This window comes from Plectropomus leopardus, chromosome 14 (genome assembly GCF_008729295.1).
Source record: "Plectropomus leopardus isolate mb chromosome 14, YSFRI_Pleo_2.0, whole genome shotgun sequence".
NCBI lineage: Eukaryota > Metazoa > Chordata > Actinopteri > Perciformes > Serranidae > Plectropomus > Plectropomus leopardus.
The window spans coordinates 22,396,387-22,419,933 of NC_056476.1; the positions used below are offsets into that span (position 1 = coordinate 22,396,387).

Below are 23,547 nucleotides of genomic sequence, written 5' to 3' on the forward strand. Positions count from 1 at the left end.
CCTGTGGCCATTGTTCTCTTTTGGAGGATGTCCTTGTGCCTTGCAGCATTTGCATTTTTGCACTAAATGGAATTTTCTGCATTGACAGACAAGGCACGGCAAACAAAGCAATAACAAAAAAACAAAACATTTAAGTATGCATCGCTGTGCATTGTCTGCCTCTTCTTACGGAAAGCAGCCTTTGATGTGTTAATACTGATAGTCTGTGTTTTATTGTCAAGTGGTGGATGTGGCTGAAAGAGGAGCACTGAGAAATATTGGCCAAATCTTCCTGTGTGTGTGTGTGTGTTTTCCACGGCAACAGGCTGTAATAATGTTGAGTTTGATGCTGAACAAAGAGAAAGTATTATTGGTTGCAGGCACAGCTTATCGTAACAAGTATATGCATCTTTGTCATACAGTATAAAATTAGAATTAGGATTGATACTACACATGATTGTAATGGAAATGAAATGTAAGAAAAGCTTTGTGCTGCAGACGTCCACTTATCCAACACTCTATGTTTAGATACACAACAGCTCTCAGTACCTTTGTTTAATGTAGTGTACACATCTTCATTAGTTATGTATAGCCTCTAATTACTATTGATGAGACTCTAGCTGATTTGGGTACAAATCTATAGCTTTTGTTATTCTAATGAGTGTTATTTACCCTCAGATCTCCAAGCCAGGGGGCTTCGGAATGGGGCTTTGTGCAGGCAGATATAGCTGGGGCCGCTTGAGCTACACCCACTTGTTTTTGTATCTGCCGACTTTGACGAAATCCAGTTTCCCTCCCCCCACATCGTCACCCGTCTGTGTAGATGTATAGCACTTCCCGCTCCTCCATCTGTTTTTGTCCACCCATGAAAAGGTCCATTATAATCTGCAGGATGCACAGTTGACGTGCCGCAAGCTCGGCTTGAGCCAATCAAGGCAGTGCGCTCAACTTGGGCCACGAATCCAAGAGGCCCTAGCCCCCTCCCTTTCCCAAGTTCATTTTGATTATCTGAGCTCTCTGAGATCTTCAGTTGAACAAGTTTTTATAACAACATTGTCTCCATCATCCCTTTCCCCCCTATAAAAGCTTCCAGTCTGAATGGGGCTCTATGCATGCCCACTGGATGATGGCAGGCTCCTGATTAACCCTGGAGTGACTAGCTAATGTCATTGAAGGAGGGCCACCTGGCTGTGAGACTGTACAGTCAGCTGCCACTGAAGGGCCAGAATAGGAGACGACCAGGTGTTGGGCTCCAGCCCCCCTAATTGTTGCCATGTAATAGCCTGCTTGACTGCACAATATAGCCCAGGGGCGAGGATTAGGAAAAGGCTGTTGCCAACGCAGAAGTCCATTTTCTTTTTTGCCCAAGGTTTTTGTGTGTGGGTTTGTCTCCATGTGCATGCTTATGTGTGTATGCATAAATACACCTCCCTTTTGCCATCATCCTCATCCATTACCATAGGTAGAAGGCTGGGCCCCTTTTCCTGGCTGTCACCCAGTCCCTTACCCACCCAGCGCATTCATTTCAGACTTACACCAGAGACTTACTTTTAGGCTGGGAGGGATGTTAGACCTACATATAAGTACAGCTTTTTGGCCTGACAGTAACTAACACAGACTTAGGCCCAATCCCAAGACACACCTTGCCCCTTTCATTTAGCCCTCACCCCCGTTTAGTGTGTTCACATCTAGGAACAGGGTGTCTTGACTCTTGTTGGGATGGAGGGGTAGGGCCAAATGCCAAGGCTACATGTTCAGAGGCACTTTTTAAACCAAGTGCTTTGAGAAGTCATCTGCAAGTTATAGCTGTACAAGCAACAAAAGAAACCCACTAATGTATTTTCTTCTGTAATAAATATTTAAAAGTTCTGATAACCATCATATTATCTTGGTGTAATATAGTATGCCAGCAATGCTGCTTTTCTGTAGGCCGAAGCGGAACATCCTGGTTCCCTCAGCAAAAATCCCACAGGATTTTTCCATTGGATTTTGGGTCATTGCGGAAAACAATCTCCATGGTAAACAAATGTTTATGATATTTACACATTTTTTTCAGCAAGATAATTTACAAAATTGAACAACACTTTCAGGATTTTAAAGTCTAAATGCAAAAGCCACAAGAAAAAGCTAACGCTAGGCTAAAATGATTACGACAGTTGCGACGTCACCGCTACGAGGCTGTAAAGCCGTATTCAGCTTGATGACGTTCTGTAGTCTCATAGAGCCACTTGTTGGTAACCGCCTTTTTTAAGACACACTCAAAAGCTTCAAAGTTTGCGAGTGGTGTATTCACTGACATGTATTTATGTCATTGAACATAATGTAAAAGCACGTGTTAAACACAGACCTGATTTCAGGCTTCTGACCAAAAACCCATTCAAAAACCCATTGACTTTTAGACAAGGAAATTGGAGTTGCTAGAATGCTAACTCATTTCTGGGTATTAAGACTCATTCCTGGGCATTATTTCTCTCCAGTTTTGATTAAACACTGGATTGTGGCTTTCCAGAATCAAAAGAAGCGTGACGGGCGTGATGTGTAACACAACACAGCAGCACTTTCTAAACAATAACAATGGCATTAACTTGTCAATAGTAATCATTTACTGGTCTTGTTATATGGCGGATGATCTTGTCCTCTGCTCAGCTGCTTTTTAAAATTTCCACGGTGGGTCACACGCTTTTTCAGCTTTACATTTTACTCAAATCTCGTTTCAGGGCGGTTACTGCCTCTGTTCCCAGCTAAGAGGCGAAACAACTGTGTCCCCCCTTTCCACAATTGTACGTTAAATACAGAACAGCGAGGCAGCGTAACAGTGCATTGTTTTCACCTTAGACAGTGTAAAAGCAGCAAGAGTCTTGAGTGGTTGTCCCATTTCATAGAGGAAGGTTTTTTTTAACCAAGGTGGAACTTGTAAGCGCTGGATAGGGTTAAAAATATGAAATGGGAGGGGCCTTATTTTTGGGCTGACTGTAAAGAAAACTTCACAAAATATGATTGCTTTGCAACAAAAGCAAAAAAACAAAATCATTTTGACCAAATTATATAAACAACTAGTCCTGACCGGTGTCTTCATTTGGTAAATTTAGGCAGGGGTTCATACCTCATTATAATCACAATGGCATGGATTGAAATATGTTCCGAATGCAAATATGAGAGCACAGAAGTCACTCTTGCCCCAAGTAACTAACCCTCTCTGCCCGGTGCATTCACCACAGCTGTGATCATATGTAACCCAGCGCTAATCATTATCATTCCCACTAAATGCCTGGCATTTTGCATAAGGCCAAGCAGCCTAATTGGCCCGTTGAACCTTTCGCAGAGGGGGCAGTGGAGGAACAAGAGACTTCATGTGCAGCACGTCTTAGCGCGGGGGAAGCAGACGGAGGTGCTTGCCGTTAAGGCATCGCAGTTATGCTGCGGCGCATGCCACAAGCATCATTAAAATTGCAAAAGCCCCTCGTTCATTTTGTTTTAATATTTCATCAGTGCTTGTCTGAACAGTGTTATCATAGGGGTAAAATCAGAGCCATTTGGCATGACCTGGGGTTGGCACACTCCTCATGCAATTTAAGTGTCAGACTGGTTGTCTAGATGTGTCAAAGAGATTATAGAACATGAGAGTGCTTTGCCACCATGCTTTGAGGTGGTTACAGGTGGGCAGAGTTTGTAGCCTGATGTTGATTATCACGCCATAAATTTCATCATGAAAAGTTGGACAAAAGAAAAGGCTAAATGCGTCCTAAGTAATCAGACGGATTTCAAAGTCTAGGTCCGGTGTGCCCTTCCTGTTTCATCTTTGACTTTTTATTAAAAGTTCAAATTGAGATCAGATAGATGCTGTTGTCCCCCGTCTAAACAATTCAAATATCAGGAACTGAAGAAGGAAAAAAAAATACAACGCACATTCACCTCAGATAACTCATAAAGATGCACACCTTTGTCCTGACCTAATAACGTTTCCAGATGGCTGAGGCATTCATGTCACTCTGGCCATCGTCACTGACAAAGGAGACCTTCAGAGAGAACTCTCCCCCAGCCAGTCACAGAACTGTATCTGTTAATCTTCATCCCTATGAGCCGTTGCTCATCTTATTATGACTTTCTGTTAATGCACGGTGGAGGCCTGTGTGACTGTCTGGCTATAATGGGCCTGTGTTTGATTAATCATGTCGATCCATTGTGTTTCACATCTAAGGCCGCTGTGTTAGGACTCATCAATGGAGACCAGAGTCCTTTGAAAAGGAGATTGGTTACAGACTCAGCTCGTCTGAATACACAAGCCCAGTAGGCTTTGATGGCAGTCATGTTGTGTTGAACAAACCACGCTACAACTGATGATGTCACCAGGTATTTTTGCAGCTATCCTGTCTCTCCACGGTGTGAGGATGACTTGTTGCTTTATCATTTATATTCTGTGAAGCCCCAACAATCTGTCCGAACATAGTTTAGGGGTCAACATTGACTTTGGTGTAGGTGCTGGTCTTGTGATTTGTCGTGGAGCAGAAATCGATTTTTAGTGTCCCCCAGAGGAATGGTGGGCTGCCAAGGACTTGAGAAAATGGGTGACTACTTCCTCCAGTCAGCTCATAAATAACCTGCTCATGCCAGCCAGCAGACATCAGATTTTGTCTGCCGCTGTGGCAAACCTGTGTGAAATCACTGATGGGCAGTGATGATGTCACAGGTTAGGAGTGATGTCACAGCCATAACTTCCCATCCCGCTGTCTGAATGCCAGATGGACGGTAGAGAGGTGTGGAGGTTGGAGCTTAGAAAGCTCTTGCTGTGGGGAAACTCACCCCTCAGGAGGTGTCATTAACCTGGGCTTACTGTTTGACCCGACTCCTTTGGGGCTTCGGTGCTCCAGCTTCCTGGCCCCGCTCCTAATTAGGCTACTTGTTAAAACTCTTGTGGAACCAGCTATTCCTCCAGAGCATCTGATCTTGTGTATGTCTATGCACACCGGGAAAATGGACACACAAACACCTCCACTCATCATAATGCATCTGTGACACATTCAGACGTTTTTCTGTCCTGCTGCTGTGTCTACAGCAAAAAGCTGTTTAATGAGACACCAAGGTTTGAGTAGCTGCTGTATAAAATGGGATTGGGACACACACACACACACACACACACACACACACACACAAACACACAAACACCATACAGTCACCCCACTGGCTAGTTTCTGTCACACACGCTCTCACTTTATCCAGCTCAATCTGTTGTTCCTTCCCACCCTGCCATTATTCCAGCAGCCAGCTTTATTGCCACATTCACTCTCTCTGTCTCTATCTTTCTTTTTTGCCGAGTCTCGCCGTCTAAATGTCTCTGTCTTCCTCCCCGTTTTCCCATAATCACCTCACACCTCAGAGGGCCTCTGCTGAGACGAGCTTCACACCTCAGCCCTTACTGTGACAACAGGTACTGCTGGCACTCACCGCCCGGCCTCTCTCCAATCAACACCTGCTCGGCTTTATCCCTCTTTCTTCCTTTTTTTCACCCCCCCTTCCTCCCTTACATCTCCTCCTTTCTCCATAGTTTTATCCCTTCTTTTAGTGTCTCAGCCAATCCCTTGTCACCATATATACCCTTTTTATATTTCACAGCCTCTCTGCCATTTTTCTGCCTCTTATCTCCTTTTCCATAATGAGTAACACTTCCATCCATATGCAGTCCAATCCATTTCTCCATACCAATGCGTGGAGATGTCACTGTGATCCCTTGTTGATTTAAACATGGTCATGTGACACCAGTCTGCTTTCATTACCCCCTATGGTAGCCAGAGTAATGACTGGCAACAACAGGCTGTATGCAAGTCATTTAAAGGCATGTTGCGCCTATGTTTGCCCCCAATGACTTTTCAAATGTAACACTTTTTCCTTTTTAGTTCATCACCTAAACAGGCAACTTAACCCCTAAATGTAATTACATGGATGGACAATAATTGCATGATATAAAGTAGCACTGTGATGAGTGTGTGAGTGGTATGAGGATGTGAGGCGCTATGCCTTTCAACAAAATAAAATAATGACCACATCTGCTTTTTTAGTCTGCTTGCACGGGCACCCCGGCACAACCAAGCCCCCCCCGCACACACACTCAATCCCTTCCTCTTAACAGGCCAATTATATGACTGCTGGGAGTCAATGGCGCTGTGAGCTACTCCTGAGCTCCTCTCCTCGCCAAGGTCAAGCTGATTGGCCCAGGTTAATGGGCAGATGTGGGGCGAAGAGAGGAGGGGGTCAAGCACCTAGAGGCACCCTCCACCTCATCTCTAAACTGTCCCTCTTCACTACAAGAGCCCCTTTTACTACCAGCGCTTCTACAAACAGGATTAACCTTGGCTGCTGCTGCAGAAGCCCGAAGTGCGTAGGAGTGTTTTTTCCTCCATGCATGGCAAAGATTTTATTTCCGTGTTATGGCCCTGACACACCGAGCAGACGGTCAGCCACTGGTCAATGTCAGGTCGTCACTGAGCATCTGTCACCTAAGTTTTTGTGGTGTGTCCCCTAACACTGGCACAAGTCGACTCTTGGCAGCTTTTTTTAGTCAATTCAGCATGTCGAATCGGCTAAGGTGCTAATTTTTCAAGTGGTCCTTTTTTTTTTCTTGCAGATAAATGAGATAATGCACAACATTAGTTCCCCACTTCCAACTCTTATGTCCTGACAAATTTTGAAACTAAACCTGCATAATCCAACCCCTACTAGCTAAACTTTTTTAAAGATCTCTGGCCATTTCTGGGACCTACAATTCTGAATATTGTTCTCTGAGACATTGTACTTCTTTTACTGGATCTCAGTGCAGCCATTGGCACTATTGATCATTGAATATTCCTAGACTGACTGGAAAATTCGATTTGGCACCTCTGCCTGGCACTCAAATAGATAATGTGTTACTTATCTAAAAGAACACAATGCATTTTCTTTGATCATACTCATCAAAATGTGCAAATCTGAAAAACATGGAGTACCTCAGGTCTCTGTTCTTGGCCCTCTGCTCATTTACATGTATTTCACCCAGTTGCCAAATTATATGCAGTCATGGAATTCATTTCCACTGCTATGCTGATGACACTCACCTGTGTGTACCTGTGAAGGTAGAAGATCAATCCCAAATTATTCAATGAGAGCCCTGTTTGTCTGCTGTGACAAAATTACTGTCATGTAATTTCCTTACTCACAAACTAATTAAATAGAGATGATGGTCATTAGCCCCTCTGGACATAAACACCAATTTGATCTGGTGACAGTTACACTGAACAACTATGTGATTTTGCTTTTGATCAGCTCATTGAAGAAATCACAAGACCGCCTTTTTTTACATATGAAATATGGCTCAAATTATTTTTTTTCTTTTTTTGTCAATTAATGTCATATTTTGTTGAGTTAAAAAAAAACAAATCAGTAGGCTGCAGGACCGTGTGACTCTGTTAAGGCCTTTAAATTAAACTTTTGCCTTAATTTTCAGTTAGTTGCTTCTTCTTCAATTATGACAGGCCTTGTATGCTACTCTCCTTCCGGTGGGTCTGTTTCGGTCTCAATTACTCTATTAAGTCTACTGTTTATCCATGTTTGTCCTGCCTATGAGGATACTGTATTCGAAGGATAGAGGATGTAGTATGCTGAACAAAATTTGAATCCCTTGAGGCAAATTTGTGAGTTGTGATATAGTATAAATAAATTTGAATTGACTTCAGCATGAAAACTTCCTCATTAAGCAGAGAGATTTCCGTCTCGGGCGCTAAACATGATAGGGACATCTTTGTCAAAAGGGGAGGGGGCAGGCACCCTCCCTGCACGCATCATCTGACTTCTGTGCCTTAGAAGTGGATAGAAATGGAGCTTAAGTAGTGAAATGTCAGTATGGGGCGTCTTAAGACCCTGTTCTAATGCTCCTCTGCCTAATCTGGACCTTCACCTCCTGCCCTGCCTTATCAACAGATTAACTCTGTGTGTGTGTGTGTGTGTGTGTTTGTGTGTGTGTGTGTGTGTGTGTGTGTGTGAGAGAGAGAGAGAGAGAGAGAGAGAGTGTGTCCCGATCTATCTATCTTTCTCATTCATTTCTGTTCAGTTTTGCAATTACTGCAAAATGAAAGTTAAGACTATAAGACGTTATAGAACTTCCATTGTATTGTACAAATTGTTCATCACAAGTCTTAGATTTTAGCTTCACAAGGGCAGGTGGCCTGAACCCACTCTGGTCTTGACCAGTCTCTCAGTCCCTGCAACTGACAGCCATCCCTACAGCAACCAATGCAATTCGCTGTTGGCATTGTATTCCTGAGGTGTTGAGCGTTATCTTGTTTCCACCAGATGTAGCACTGGTGTTCACTTGGCATTTAGACCAAATTGTTTTTTCTCCCCTCACACTCTCAATATCCCTGAACTTCCATTTGGCAAACTCCAGATGGGATGTCACACAGTGGTCACTGGGTTCACCATCTCCTGACCAAGACCTCTGTGACATTTACTGAGACTGACCACATGGCCATCTCTGGAGAGAATATTGATGCTTCAAAGCATGTTGCATTTCACAGTGATGGTCCGTACATGACTCCAGGGGGAACCTTTGGCTTAAACTTTTACTTACATTAACAGTGGAGACCACTTATAGTGTTCACAGTTACAGTGATCCAAAAAACAGACTCATCCCTTACCAAAAGGTTCAATGTCAATCAAGTATGCTGCTTACAGTGTTCATTTTGGGTCTTCTCTATACATGACAGGGAAAAAAAACATTTAAAACTACAAAAACAATTGTTTTAATAATCTTTAGAATATTAATTATTAATGTTATAAATTTTTTAATATTTTTATTTCCCGTGTTAGGCTACTTGACTAGCATAAAGCGTCTTCTTCCAGCTGGCTAACTGATGTTGCTGCTGCGTTGAAATCTTGACAAGAAAAAGAAAGTCAGTTTCTCTCAATAAAAATGTTATCACCTCAAAGCTTATGAGACAGAAAAGTAATGCACACAGGGAAAGCACCTGTGGTTGCCGCCCTCATGACATGGATTAATAATGCCTGATCAGGTAATGAAACAGCTGTGTAGTATTTTCAAAAAGTCAGTAACATATGGGAAATAATAATAATAATAATGCCATGATATGCAGATCAAAAACAGAAACTGTATGCTCAGAAGTCAATAACACAACAAAGAGCCAAACAATCCTACCAAACATAAGCAAGGCTAAATTAAGGGTTGGTTATAAAAAAGTTGAAACAAGATGACAAAAACGCAAAATGCAGGACAAAAAAAATGTTAATATAAATTACCGCAAATAAAAAAAGACCAAAAACTAAAAAAGTCATAAAAACAATAAAGGGATACAACAACAAAATTAAAGGAAATAAAAAATAAAATAGTGAAACTGTCAGTGTCAATACTTTATATACATGTAAGAAATATATAAATGGCAATTTCTTGGTGATCTACATAAGAAAAGCTGATAATAGTAATGATCCGCTTTTAGTGATCAATTTGACTTGGACAGACATGATCACTATAAGCGTTTTCCACTTTAATATCTTTCCCAGAATCTGTATTGTAACACAGTTCTGTCTCATATGACTGCCTGAAGCTCTTTGAATTTCATGGCTTGGTGTTCAGTGTAATGTTTAAAGGAATCATGATGTGGTTCTGTAGCAAATTAAGTTTTTTCTTTAAAACTATATTGCCTTATCAGTATAGTTTTGCTGTTCAGTTATGTATCCTTTACTAGCACCTACAAGCATGCGTTGGAAGCGATAAACATTGTTGCTGATTTTTGATACTTGCTCTGTTGATTGACATTTGCTGGTGGTTGTGCATTAAAAGTGTTGAGAAAAAACTGAATACAAACGGTGTGCATTCAGATTACCTCTAAATTGAGGATTACTTCCTGAAGCCATGGGGGTCCCTGCTGGCTGTGTGTGTTTTAAAGGCTGTGTGTGTTCAGTGTGATGTTCAGAGTGTGTCAGAGGCCAGTGGTGGCGTGAGGCCTTTTGTCAGCAGGGGGACTGAGCAACACAAAGACGGAGGCTAGATGGTCAGGATGCTGCTCTCCAGAGAGACACCAGTTCAGAGGTCAACATAGACTCTTTTCGGGAACAGTGTGTGTGTGGTGGGGGGGTGGAGGGTGTCAGTGTGTGTTGTGCCTACTTATGCACAAATGCCTGTGTGCGAGCATGTGTACGTGTCCGCATGCGCTGGGTGGGGTTTCAAAATGGATCCCAGTGGACAGGCATTTTCAGGACAGGTCCCTGTGGACAAAAAGGGAGAAAAAGGGGAGAGAAATGATGATGAGGGTTGGTGGCGGTTGGCCGATGGGGTCCAGCAGGGATGGAGCAGCCTGCTAATGAAGAGCCATCTGAGGCCTCCATTCACCTTGAACATGGGCCACTGCAGCTGCCCTGACCTTGGCTTTGATCCACAAAGATGCTTGACCCCAACCATTCCCCCAAGAGCAACCCCCTTGCCATCTGGACAGCACACATGCATATGTATACATACGTGCACACACCCACAGATACATATGCATGTACACGTAGGCTGACTCAGATACACATGCACATGTATTTTCACAGGTTTCTTGTTGTCGGACTCTGTCTCTGGTGGTGTTTGTGCAAGCATTTATTTTCTTCTTTAGGCATGTATGCTGCATTTTGTGTGTTCATGCATACTTGACTAGTTTTCGATACACACCTACACTCAGGTACCACATGCAAGTCACTTCCTTTGTCATCAAGAAAAAGAGGGCAAGCAGAGGACAGGGTGTTAGAAGATGCACTAAAACACATTATCCAGAATGTGTTGTAGTTAATAGATTGGATTCGAGCTCTTCTTGTTATAACTAATACTCTCTCCCCATCCTCATAACGCCATAACCACAACCGCCATGCCTGTAGACATCAGTCGCCTAACTAAAGTTGTTTCACATTAACTCAAAACTGGAAGATTTTTTTTTGTCATTACTGTCCCAATGGTAGCCACGCTCCATAGGCATTGCATTGGTTTCCCTCTCCTCTCCTTAATAGGAATGCAGCGGCTTGGAACGCAGGGGTTCCTTGGAAATTCCCAAAGTGGCGCAACACACTCTCCTCCCACACACCGGCTTGTCTTGCTTGTCCGCGCAGTTCGGCTGTAAATGACAGTTATGTCACGGGTGACTTGAGTTGCAGTCCATCTGTGGAAATGTAGACCTGTCTACATTTTGTTTTTTATGTATTTCATCCCTTGCTGTATGAGAATTTTTTATAGCACACAGTATTGTGGGGCTTTGTGCGAATACAATAATATTGTCAAACAGAGAGGCTATCCTAACAAAGGTTTCCTGTGGATCCTTAAAAGGTTTTAAAGGGCATTTAATTAATTAATCTAAATAATGACACCTTAAAATTTGCATTAAAATGTCTCAAATCAATCTTTTAAAAATCTTGAAATTTCTCAGATATGGGAAAAAGGTTTTATGAATCTTTTTTTCTGATGTTGCATTGTAAAGTTGCATTTTTTTAAATATAAAAATTTACCAAATTCCTCTCTTACTCATGAGCGTCACCAAAAAAGTTATGTTTTATGTCGCAGTAAATATTTGGGCAAAATAGACTAACCCTAACCACACCACCTTGCCACACTGTATAAAGAAGCAGGTCATGACAGCTACCTTGCTGAACTGCTGCAGTTTGCATGCATTTGGTGTTCACACAGATAGCATTGTTGCTTCGGCGCTGCAGAGTAGCCTGTTGCTATGACTAATGTATTTACACAATTAAAGCTAGTACTCCACTTATCAATGAAGCGCTGCATGTCAGTGTATTGTCAACAACATGGTCATGCAAATATTTCACAATAGAGAGCCTCGTGTTAACAACTGAAGGGATTCTGTCGATGGAAACTTTGTCAGAGGGCTCTTATTTTGAAACAGAAATAAGAAAGGTCGAGTAGACCAGATATATTTGTATTTCCTTATGTCTGTGACAGATGGAAACATTGAAACTGTAGTGGAAAGTCACCGATTTTTACAATGTGACGTGTGTGGTAATCATTAAAAATAGACAGAGTTGGTTTTTTTTTTATCTTTTTTTATGGTTGTACTGACTTTATGCCACCTTTCACTCCAGTTTCTACATCTGTCACAGACATGACAAATATAAATATTTACACTTAAACTGAACCTTTCCTATGTCCATTTCACAATCCCTTCCGTTGTTAACATAAGGCTTTTATTGTGAAATATTTGCATGATCGTGTTGTTGATAATGCAGGAGCTTGCTCGGCTGCACAAATAAGTGGAGTATCAACTTTTGATTGTAGAAATAGAGTAGCTACAGCAGCAGGCAGCTGTGCAGCAACAACGCTGTCACCCAGGATTTCCACTGCTTGCATGTGAGTTGCGTTACAGTTCCGCTGTGGTTTTGCTTCGTGCTCCCCCATCCATCAATTCTCACCGGTTGCGTTTTGAGTCCGGCACGGCGCACCACTGCTGGATCAGCTGGAGGGGCGAGACCGAGGAGATCCCATGGTAATTACAGAATCACACGCATTATGTCAGTCCAGAAAAAGTGATCCGGATTAGTGGAGCTGAGACAGAGTTGATCTGCAACGCTGCGAGGCCAGTGGAAATTAACACATAGACTAAAGTGTAATCTATTTGCTCTGTCTGACGTGACGGATCGGAGCTGGACACTGATCTGGTGGAAATTAGAGGTCAGTGTGAACATTGCAGGTGTGCGAACCGCAGCAGTTCAGCGAGTTAGCCATCCCATGTTGTTCACGCATGCAGTGTGTCCTGGACGTTATTGATCTTTCTTTTCAGTTGTGGTTGTTTTAGGCTTAGTTCTTAATTAGATTAAAAACATCTTAAATTTTACTTTCCTCAAGCTGTAGGAACCCTATAACATAACATTTTCATCAAGTTTAACATTTTGTGAGCCATTTTTCCAGAGAAGTTTGTCATGCAGTTTAGCCAGGCGCTCATCAGCAATAGATGCAACTTTTTTTTTTTCCAAATGTAGGTCAGTGTCAGCGGGTTTGGTGTCCATGACATGGACATAATCTTTGCGTCACTGTTCTGGACATGTCCCTTGATTAAGTTACTGCATGGAGGCAGGCACATCTGTGCATATGCAGGGGAACAAGCTGTGCCCATGGCTTAGTAATTAGAGACAAACAGAAAGGTGAGGGAGTGCGAGAGAAATAGGCGGCAAGATTACCCCTCACTGTGCATCAGGTCTGATATCTGTGCTGCAATTTTTTTACCCACAGATAGCATCGTACATTTACTTAAGTGAGCTGATTACAGCTCTTGCTTTCACTCATCTCCAAAATACCTTTTATTAGTCTCCCTCCCTCATCGCCTGTCTTTCTCCCTGGCAGCCTGTCATATTTTTTCCCTCATCTCTTGATAATTCTACACGATCTGCCTTCATTTTATTCTTTGAAGTTTTTTTCTCACCCACTATAATCCATTTGTCTAACTTGGATAGAGGGCAGCGGAAGGAAGTAGTGGAGGAGAGGCGTGTGTCAGAGTCAGAGAGAGCGTCTGCTCCAGCTGGAGTCAATATTTGCTTTAGGAATCTCAATAACAGGCCTCCAGTCATCTGCATCTCTGATAATGGACAGCCATATGGCTCTGTTGACCCACGCTGTGCCGAGGTTCTCTTATTCTCCCCTCGTTCTCCCCTTGTCTTTCATTTGTTAGCCTCCTAACTTTTTCTCATTTCTTTTCATTAAGTCCTTCCTTCTATGATATTTTGTCTTCCACTTATCACCTATCTGGGCACATTTTGTTCTTTTACAAACATCCTTTCTCTCTGTCTGTCATCCATAAAAGCCTGGATATGACCCACCACACAGAGCTGTGACCCAAGTTACCATGGCAGCAGAGACTGGGATGCCCACTCTTTTGCAGCAAGTGACAGAAAACAGTGACGTTGCATGTCTGGCTATGACTGGAAGACAGATATAGAGCTCAAGAGGAAAGTGCTTTTACGTGCTTAAAGTCATGCTGCTCTGCATCTCCAAAATGGAGATCCTGGCCCCTGTCTTTCCATTCCTCTTTTCCTACTTAAGGTAGGAAATATGAGCTTTTATTTTAATGGATTTCTTGGTGTACTGTCTCGTCAAGCGTCCAAATGTTGCATATTTATCCAAAAATCTCATTTTGTAACAAAAAATTCCCCAAAACTGAGCAGAGCAGACTTCCCCAATATTGTACACAGAGAAAGTCTATTTTTTAGTATTTCTGTTTTCTTCTGTTTGTGTCAACCTTCCTTCATTAGTTATTTTCTCCAACTTTAATGTTCAGTGGTTAAATTAAGCTATTGATGCCGATTTGCGGTTTAACCCCTTAAAACCTGATTTAAAATTTTTCTTGTGCTGCGTCCAGACGCCTTTCACAAGCTATTCAACCCTTTGTAATGTGAGCATATTTGTTGATTATTTTGTTTAAACATGGGGGAAACAGGCAATAACCAACTTAGTAAGAATTGTCCCACAAATTGCAAGAAATTGGTAAGAGGTGATGAAAAACATGAAATGAAAATTAGTTTTTAAAAATGCAGAACTATTAGAATATTATTAAAATCTAGGAAAAAATATCCAAAAAACTAGAAATGTTAGGAAGAGTAATATTCTCACATCTATTTTCCTTATTAAACAGAGAAATACAACTGCAAACCTTTTGAATTCAAGTTTCTCTCAGTCACAGAAGACTGACATGGGTTTATTGCCTCCTTAACTCATCATAAAACACACTACATTCAAACGCAACAGAAACAAAGTAAAACCCAGCCAAAGCATCTTTTTTACTCTTGCTAGTACTTGTTAGTAAGTTAACAGTTCCAATAATCACGAGCTTTGGTCTGCTCAGAATAATTCCTTTAACTTGACTAAGTTTGATGTAAAAACAAAATGCCATCCCCACGGTCTCCATCTGCCTGCTGTTTACAGTCCTGTTACTTATCCATCTTCGTGTCTTTCAGGTCTGCTGCCTGCTCCACCAGTAGAGCTGTGCACTACATACATTGAGTTCAAAGGAACACCTGTATTTATGACAGTATTAAAAAACATACCTTTCTTAATCCCCAAATACACCATGATATCACCCAAGCCTGTTCTTCCAGAAAGCCAGCATGCTATCTAATGTCACACTGGGGCGGCATGACACCTGTGTTGTTTGGTTCTGTTTTTAAAAAGCCAAGCCGGCGTAATAAAGGGTCTTCATCATGGCTGTATTGCACATTCTCTGTGTAAAATAAGGCTTATAATTATTTGGTTCATAGGGCGTGTGGAACCAAACATCACTGCCATTTGCTTGAGTATACAAACCTATCCCCATGTTACGTATCCTTTGTCTCAGCCTGCCCTCTGTCCGTCTCTGTGTGTCCCCGTGAGCAGCTTGGCCATCCTACCCTCTGGTGCCTTCCGGCTCAGGTGCCCGTCACCCCCGCTTTGCCACGCTTCCCTCAAAGCCATTGGTCATGGCTGCCTTGGCCCCTGCTGTGGCGGCATGTGCCCACAGCAGGCCCCCTGCCCAGTCACTGTCTCGTCCTATCTATCTAACCCAGACCAGAGCCTCTCGGCCCAGTCCAGCCTATCTCCGCTCAGCCTGGTTCAGCCTTGGCGTCAGCAACAGCCCAGTGCCACTCCACCCTGGCAGTTGTAATGAGATGAGGGGGAGGGGGCCTCCGTGTTGAGCGACTAGAGATCTGTGTGTGACAGAGAGAGAGTGAGAATGCATCTGTTTGTCAAGCAATTTGTAAGGTGTCGTCTATCAAGGAAACGCGGCCACAACAGACAGCCGTGAGAATAATCAGACTCATTGTCAAACATGCACGCACGCACGCACACACACACACACACACACACACACACACACACACACACACAGTTAAATCTCACAAGTGCTTACTATCATTATGCCATCAGATAGACCTTTTCACTCCAACAGTTTCCTAACACCATATTTTATCCAGCATTTGCCTCCATTCCACAACAGACTTAGCACGATATATCTATGATAATGGTATGATAATGGCCATCAGAATGTTTTCCACTCTCACCCGGCAGCCATTTTGCAGGCTTATTTATTTATTTATTAATTTGAGCTTTTCCCATTTCAAATCCGGCCATCCATCCTGCATGCTGGCTGCCCAGGCTCCAGTCACTGCTTGTCACTCTGAATTTCAAATGGCTCCAATTTTCCCCCTGATGGCACGGAGAAGTGGCAGGCAGCACATCGGGGAGGGTGGTCCTAGACATGCTGCCTGCAGCAGGGGTTCTATTAGAGAGAAGAGAGGGACGAGAGGGGGAGGAGAGGTTGTGGAGCATCACGCCAGTAGTGATGTATTCTTTCTTTCTTTTTTTATGATTATTTTGGAGACTGCTTTCTCATTTGGGGCTGTGTGGCATGGCTGATTGTTCCATCTTTGCTTCTGGCTGGGTTTGCTGATGATGGAGCTGCCCTGCCGCTGCCTCTCGCTCACCCAGCACACTCTCACAGTACATGTATATGCAGCGCAGCAGTGAAAAAATCTCATATGTAACTTGAAGTGTGGGATATGTACGAATGGTTTTGCTGACATTCTGAAATGTGATTATTGTGTGAGTATGACAGTACTGTGCAAAAGTCCAAGGCCACCATAGTTTTGTTGTGACAGCAAAGTTGTAATGAAGGGATATATGTTTATATGTCTCTGTCTTTTTATTAAGATACAAAGAATACAGAGAACATGTACAATGCCTTAGTACGGCTGTAAGCATTAACGTGTTGCAATTAAAGTCTGTAATTAACGCATTCATTTTTTAACCGCAGGCCAACTTTCCTGTCTTAAAGAGGCTGTACAGGGCTGAGTTTTAAAGATGATGAGACTGATGATACTGGTATCACATGAAACATCAATACTTAAGGAATCCATTGGAATCAGCCATGTCACGCTAGCTTCGCAGTAACGGGACGGAATAACACTCCAAAGTTGGGCTAAATTTTGGGGTTGCCTAAGACTTAAGCACAGTGCTGTAGATTTAATAAAATGTTGACGCAGCCTTGCTATCTTTTTTTTCCCCAACATGTTTTATTCCTTAATGGGTGCCAACCAGCTATGAGGAGCGGGCGCTCTACCTAGAGGCTATTGTCCAGAACCACAGAGAGGTCATGACCTTTGAAGACTTTGCCTCGCAGGTCTTCTCCCCCTCTCCTGGCTATCCAATGAGTGGGACAGGTGAGAAATGAACAGCACTGCACCTCTTTCCACTCCATGGCCACTTCCTCCCCAATGTGCTTCGTCACATTTGGGCAGTTTCCTCCCATGCCTTCTTTCCCCCTTCTTCGTCATCTCTTTTCCTGCCTCAGTCTCTCCTCCTCCTCCTCCTCCTTCTCCTCCACAACACACCTGTTTGCCCCCTTCACCTCCTCCACCCCCCTCATTTTTCTCCACTCTCCTTCCACGCCTACGCTCGCTGATGAATATCAAACGACATAGCCAGGCTCTTCACGCCATCAGACTGACTTCAAACACTCTGCTTTCCCCACTTCCTCGAGCCCCCTCTCACGCCACTTTGTTCATCTCTTCTTGTTTCAAACTGCATCTTTCCGTGCAATTACTTTCCTATGAATATAAGCAGCCTTGTTAAATGGAGGTTGCAGAGTGTATGTGTGCGCGCGCATCTTCATGAGCTCGTTCGCAGACACTTAGGAGAGTCGACTGACAAACAGCCGCACGCGAATGTCAGCACAGCACTCTTATCAGCCCGTGATGAATACAATGGAAAACGTGTCTTATCTTGTTCTTCCTACTTGCACCAGCTCTGATCGATCTGCAACAGCACTGAAATCAATACGGGATTGCACTTTTCCACTCTATTGGATCCCGACACACGTTCTGTTTTGACATGGAGAGCACTCCACAATACCACACCACAGATGTCTCGTCATTTTCACATCTGTCAGTGCTCATATGTTTTAAGGGCGTATGTAATATTTTCATCCTGTATGTTGGCATGTGAGAATTAAATGTTGAATGTTCTAGACTGTGTGCGCATGTGTGTGTGTGTGTGTGTGTGTGTGTGTGTGTGTGTGGGAGACTTCAGGTCCTCAGACGGCAGGTGTGTCAGCTACGTTGCCATACTGTTTGCCCATCTCCCTGCAGAGGTGTAAAATCTCCCCAGACTGACCTCTCATTACCTCGTCTCATCACCAGCACCAAACCTGCATTCAGGGAAGGACTGAGGGAAAAAATGATACACATGCAGAGAGATATAGAGGAGGGGGAGCTTGTGAACGCAAACTAGAGAGGAAGAAAATCTACATTGTGGGCTATTTCAACCATGAGTTCCTTTGTGGCTTGAGAGAGAGAGGTTAGAGAGGTTAACCAGGCTTGAGAATAATGTTTCACAGCATGGGATATGTTCTGCAGCTAATGTGAGAGGCCATAACATAATGAAGTCTGTAAGGCTGGTGTGTCACCCTCGCTGCTGCGGAAACTCGTTCTGAACGGCAATCTGTATTTCTCCAGAATCTATGCATGTAAATAGATTACTAGATTAATACGAGGAGGCGTGCGTGTGGGTGTCTGTCTGTAACACAGTTACTTCCCTGTACGTAAACCATTGTAACAGTGCTGGTGAATAATTTCACATGTTGCCTTTGCTGCTGGTATTGGACCTCTTAAATACTGTCCGATTCATCTGTTGGCCCACTTTCAGAAAAAGTGGATGAGAATAGCTCAAACCCAGAGCTGTGATTAAAAAGAAATGCCAAAATTAAATAAAATCCCTCCCACCAGACAAGCAACAGTATATGCACGTGCTTCATACAGTAACTCGTACAAGCACTAGTTATTCATTTCACACATCCTGGTTGTGATTGCGATCTCGATGCCATTATTCAACAACAGCAGTTTCATGAGAATTATTTTACTGTTTTCTCTGCAGGAATGTGGGCCTGTAAAGCCCTTTAACGTGACACACTGTAGCCACTTATACATTGCCTGTTCAAGGCAGGAGTATTACTCTGTTATGCCACTTCGTCATTCTCTGGAAGAAAAAACAACGTACGATCATGAAATGGGGGACAGAGCTGTCGTGCTTTTTTTACCAGCATAGAATGTAATAACTGCACCTATAGTGCATCTTTGTAAAAGGAACAGCTGTCAGGACAGAACCATGAGCAGGACAGGTGTCATTTTTGAGTTAAAAAGCGGCTAGCAGTAGTTAGCAGCTAAATGAAAGAGGAGGCAGCAGATAAAAATGTATGCACATTGGGAAAACAATGAGGTCCGTGAGCTCCTTACCCTCCAAAACTTTAGCTTGACACAGCCGTAGCCGTGAGCCTTTTGCTACAGTTAACTGGAGGCTAAACTATTAGCAAACATTTAACTCCATTTCTGAAGTGCGCCGCCAATATGAGTTGGGTTTTTTTTCTTTTCATTTAGTGTCATTGTCATTATGTGTCTCTTTTTGTCAAGTCCATCTTCCTTTTTTGTGGTTGCTTTACAGTGTAAGCAGTTGATACCATTGCTGGAGGAGCCAACTTTTTCTGTAGGATTTTCAGCCAATGAATCAGGCTTTCACTATTGAAAGGGAAATGCATACACATCTGATTTGTAGAACCGCCAGTAGGATCTCCCTCTCTCTGAAATGACTTCTGATTAGTCAGAGTCTCTAGTCATCTGAAGCCTAAAAACAGCCAAGAGGAGGTGCAGAAGTCTAGTTTTCTGTCAAACCACCTGAATTACAATATGCTTAAAGGGAGAAGTATAACATACATGTATCTGAAATTATTTATCAATTCAGTGCTACAATATCATCAATACCAAGAGAAAAGAGCAATGCATAGCAATGCACTTTTGGATATGCCTTTATTTTGAAAACAGCAGTTTCTTTCTTCTTTTTTTTTTAAAATAGTAATCGAACAGTTTTCTAAGTTAGAACCAGTGAATGTTTGGGTTTTTTGCTTGCAAAAAATAACAAACAATTATTCAATGTCAAAAAAATGAAAATTAATTGTCTATCATCAACTTGTTGATGAGTTAAATTGGGCAGTTACTCTCAGCGACTTATTTGTGTGTGTTTTCATGTATTTTTTATCATAAACTAACAGTTGCCTGGTAGCTTTTCAAAAACATAGGCATGATGTATTTATCCCTTTGAAACCTGAAGCGACATCACTTTTCTTGTTCTGGTTTCAGACGCTTTTCACAAGTATTTAAAACTTGGAACCCTGAGCAAATTAGTGTGATTTCTTTCAAAAACATGGGGGAAAAAGACAATGAGCAACTGGACAAGAAATGTCCTACAAATTTCAAGAAATGTGTAAATTTAGAAAATTATTTTCAAAAACCTTGGGGAAATGTCCAGGGGGAAAAGCCAGGTAAAAAGTTTCTTTATGTCGTAATTACATATTTCAAATTATGTTACAAAATTACAAAAAATCAGCACATTTTTCTTGGTCATTTTCATTGGTCATCTTTGCATGCTTTTTTCTAATTTTCAGGTAATCTACTTGTACTTTTTCACAAATTTCTTGATCATTTCAGGGTTATTTTTTTCCTTCTTTTGTCATTGCCTTCTTTCCATGTTTTTAAAAGAAATCAAGCCAATTTGCTCAGGTGTCAAAGGGTTAATGTTTTAGGCCACATGTATAAGGCATCTAAGTATCCTCTGTAGTTGTAGTCATCGCCCCTCATCCTCTGTGTCACATCATGCATAGCTTCAATGTAGCAGTGATGGCTGGCTGACACTGCTCTCATTCTCACCCTTCTTTAATGTGCTGTATTGCCCTTCCATGCCTCCTGTGTTTGTGTGTGTGTGTGTGTGTGTGTGTGTGTGTGTGTGTGTGTGTGTGTGTGTGTGTGTGTGTGTGTGTGTGTGGTGTTGTTGTTGTTGTTGTTGTTGTTGTTGTTGTTGTTGTTGTATGCGAGTTTGTCCATCCATCTGTCTGTCCATCCTGCTCTGGCTCCCATTGCTGCCACTAACATGTCATCCATGCTCCATGACAGCGTGCAGGCGTTGGCCGGGGATGGTTTGGGACATGGAGTACCCCTGGGCCAAACTGGACTGTAAGACTCTGCCTGCTTCCTCCACACTAGGCATGACGCCCAGCCACAGCCCACTGACATCCATTCATTCATTCATTTTAGGTCACTGTGAAAACCCAGCTACCATCAAATAACAGGAGGTTGCGCTTGATTTAGCCCTTTTTTTAAAAGCAAAGTAGGGCTGGATTGCAAGTACAGATTTTGCATGCTAATTGCTAAATAAAGCACTCCTGCAGTGTTTTGCAAGACATTTAACCTCAGCCGTCTCCTGCCATCTCTTTATCGATTTTGCTTGTCAGTGTCATCCACAGCCACGCCCTCCATGATCCCGAATGCAACTTCACTCACCTTTCAGACCAGCATCATGGCCTCCTGCATGAGCTTGTCCATCTGTCATACAGACTTGTTCCACAGTGCTCTGCCCGTGTTGTGTTACACATGCACTGCTTTGCTCAGTTTTTATTAATTTTTTTATGTTGTGTGTTTTCATCCTTTAAACTTTTTAGATGAAGAAACACAAGAAAGCAAAAGTTCTCTCTGGTGGATAAAACAACTTAAAAGCTCCCATGACTCTTAAGTCCCCCAGCATCTTTTTCTCTCACCCTAACCCTCTCTTATAGTGCAGCCGCGATTCCAAAAAAGTTGGAATGCTGTATAAAATGTAAATACAAAGAGACTGCCATGACTTGCAAATATTTTTTGACCTATATTCAATTGAATACAGTACAGAAACAAGATATGTAATGTTCAAACTTATTAACGTTACTGTTTTTTCAGTCTGAAATTTAGCTTTGGTTTTTAATTTAGTCTGTGAAGGCACCATGAATGCTGGAAGTAACAGGTTTTGGAGCAACATATGCTGCCATCCCAAAGACATCATTTTCAGAGACGTCCGTGCTTATTCCAGCAAAACAATGCCAACAGCATGGTGTCATAAAGAGAGAAAAGAGAAAGAGAAAAGAGTCAGAGAACTAGTCTGGCCTGTCTGCAGTCTCGATCTGTCTCCTACTGAAGATGTGCAACTCGTTATGAAGTGCAAAAATGACAGCAGAGACTCTGAACTGTTGAGCAACTGAAGTTGTATATCAAGAAAAAATGTGAAAGAATTTGACATCTAAGACTTCGATTAGTGTCCTGAACTCCCAAACACTTGCTGAGTGTTGTTAAAGGAAAATGATGATATAACACAGTGGTAAATATACCCCGTCCCAACTTTTCTGAAACGTGTCGCATGCATCGAACTCAGAGGGAGTGTATATTTCCCAAAAAAAAAACTTTTTTGGGGGGAATTTATCAGTTTGAACATAAAATATTTTGTCTGTGTACTGTTTTCAAGTGGACATAGGTCAAAAAGGATTTGCAAATCATTGCATTCTGTTTTCATTGAAGTTTTGCAGTGTCTTACCTTTTTTTGGGATCATGGTTGTATAACTGCTGTTAAATGTTTCTGTTGTTGCTATGTCAACTGTCTGTCAGACATGCTTTGGATTTCAAAATTGTCCTGACTTTGAAATCTATGAAACAGGACAGATTCATCAGATACCATCAGACATTAGGGCCTTAAAGCTATCTTCAGAAAGAAAAAGGCACTTCTTGATTAACTCATCAACCGAATCAGCTAACCTTGTCTGACTTTTAAACCTTCCAGTGACGACTAACCGCGACGCCACACAAGCTGTCTGAACACCCCTCTGCTCAGACGCTCATATCACCGACTTTTCAGCAGCGTTGTGTCGTATCCTGCTGCAGTTTGGTTTGGTGTGTGTCCACTGCTCTCTCACATGATGCTCTACTCTGTTTTTCCCTTTTAGATTAAAAATATCTTAAAGGTCCAAATACTGTGTATGGCGAAGGTAAGCCCCGAGTCAGACCGGAAGCTTGTTTCCGTCCAGCGGCCTACCTACCCCCTTCGCTCGATCACTCATCCTGGCTGTTTCCCCCATCCACCCACTCTTCCTCTTTTTCATTCAGCACTAACCAAGCTTTATTTACTGAGTGCTCTGACAAAGGGAAGGGGACAGAAAAACTAGGCTGTTTATTTGGGGGGTGTCCTACTGTTTAGGCCAGGCTGGTAATTGAAAGTGATGCACGGTGGGGACAATTAGCACCTGACTAAGTAGCAGCATGAACAATACGGCTACACTTCTGGCCCTCGCTTCTGCATGTGGCGCGCCTTTATCTCTTCCCCCAGCAAACACTTTTCTTTCTTTCCTTTTTTTTCTTTCCCCCCGAATCCCTCCACCCTCCTCATTTCCTCCTGTTGGAGTGTGCCTGTTTGCCTGGGGCAGACTCTGAGACTAACACCTGCCGCACTGGAAGACGTCTTTGTCATCTAAAGCCTTGTTTGAACTGCGGCAGAGGGGACCAATGGGATGGCAGGGCCATTTAAAGACCCTCTTTGTTTTCTTTCGCTCTCAGTCTCTCCCTCCTTCTTTTCATCTGAAATTAACCTCACCGTACGGCACGCCGCGTTGTGTAAGGAGCGGAAATGCTTTGTTATAGTGACGACAATAACGATACATTAGCCTTTTCTGTATCTGGGTTATT

The 23,547-nt window shown here is 42.6% G+C and overlaps 1 protein-coding gene across 3 annotated transcripts in view; it reads left to right on the forward strand.

Moving 5' to 3' along the window:
* The window catches only part of ralgapa2 (Ral GTPase activating protein catalytic subunit alpha 2), a 135,306-nt gene that overhangs the window by 90,942 nt on the left and 20,817 nt on the right, over nucleotides 1–23,547 (forward strand). For 2 of the 3 annotated variants that reach the window (XR_006106507.1, XM_042500410.1), the window contains exon 39: nucleotides 17,063–17,184. Coding sequence is in view for 2 of the 3 variants with exons in the window: in XM_042500410.1 (XP_042356344.1) it covers nucleotides 17,063–17,184 (122 nt within the window). In the remaining variant the exon portion in view is untranslated. Of the gene's footprint in view, nucleotides 1–17,062; nucleotides 17,185–22,811; nucleotides 22,854–23,547 lie in introns of all 3 variants that reach the window. The other variant, XM_042500411.1, reaches the window with a different exon arrangement.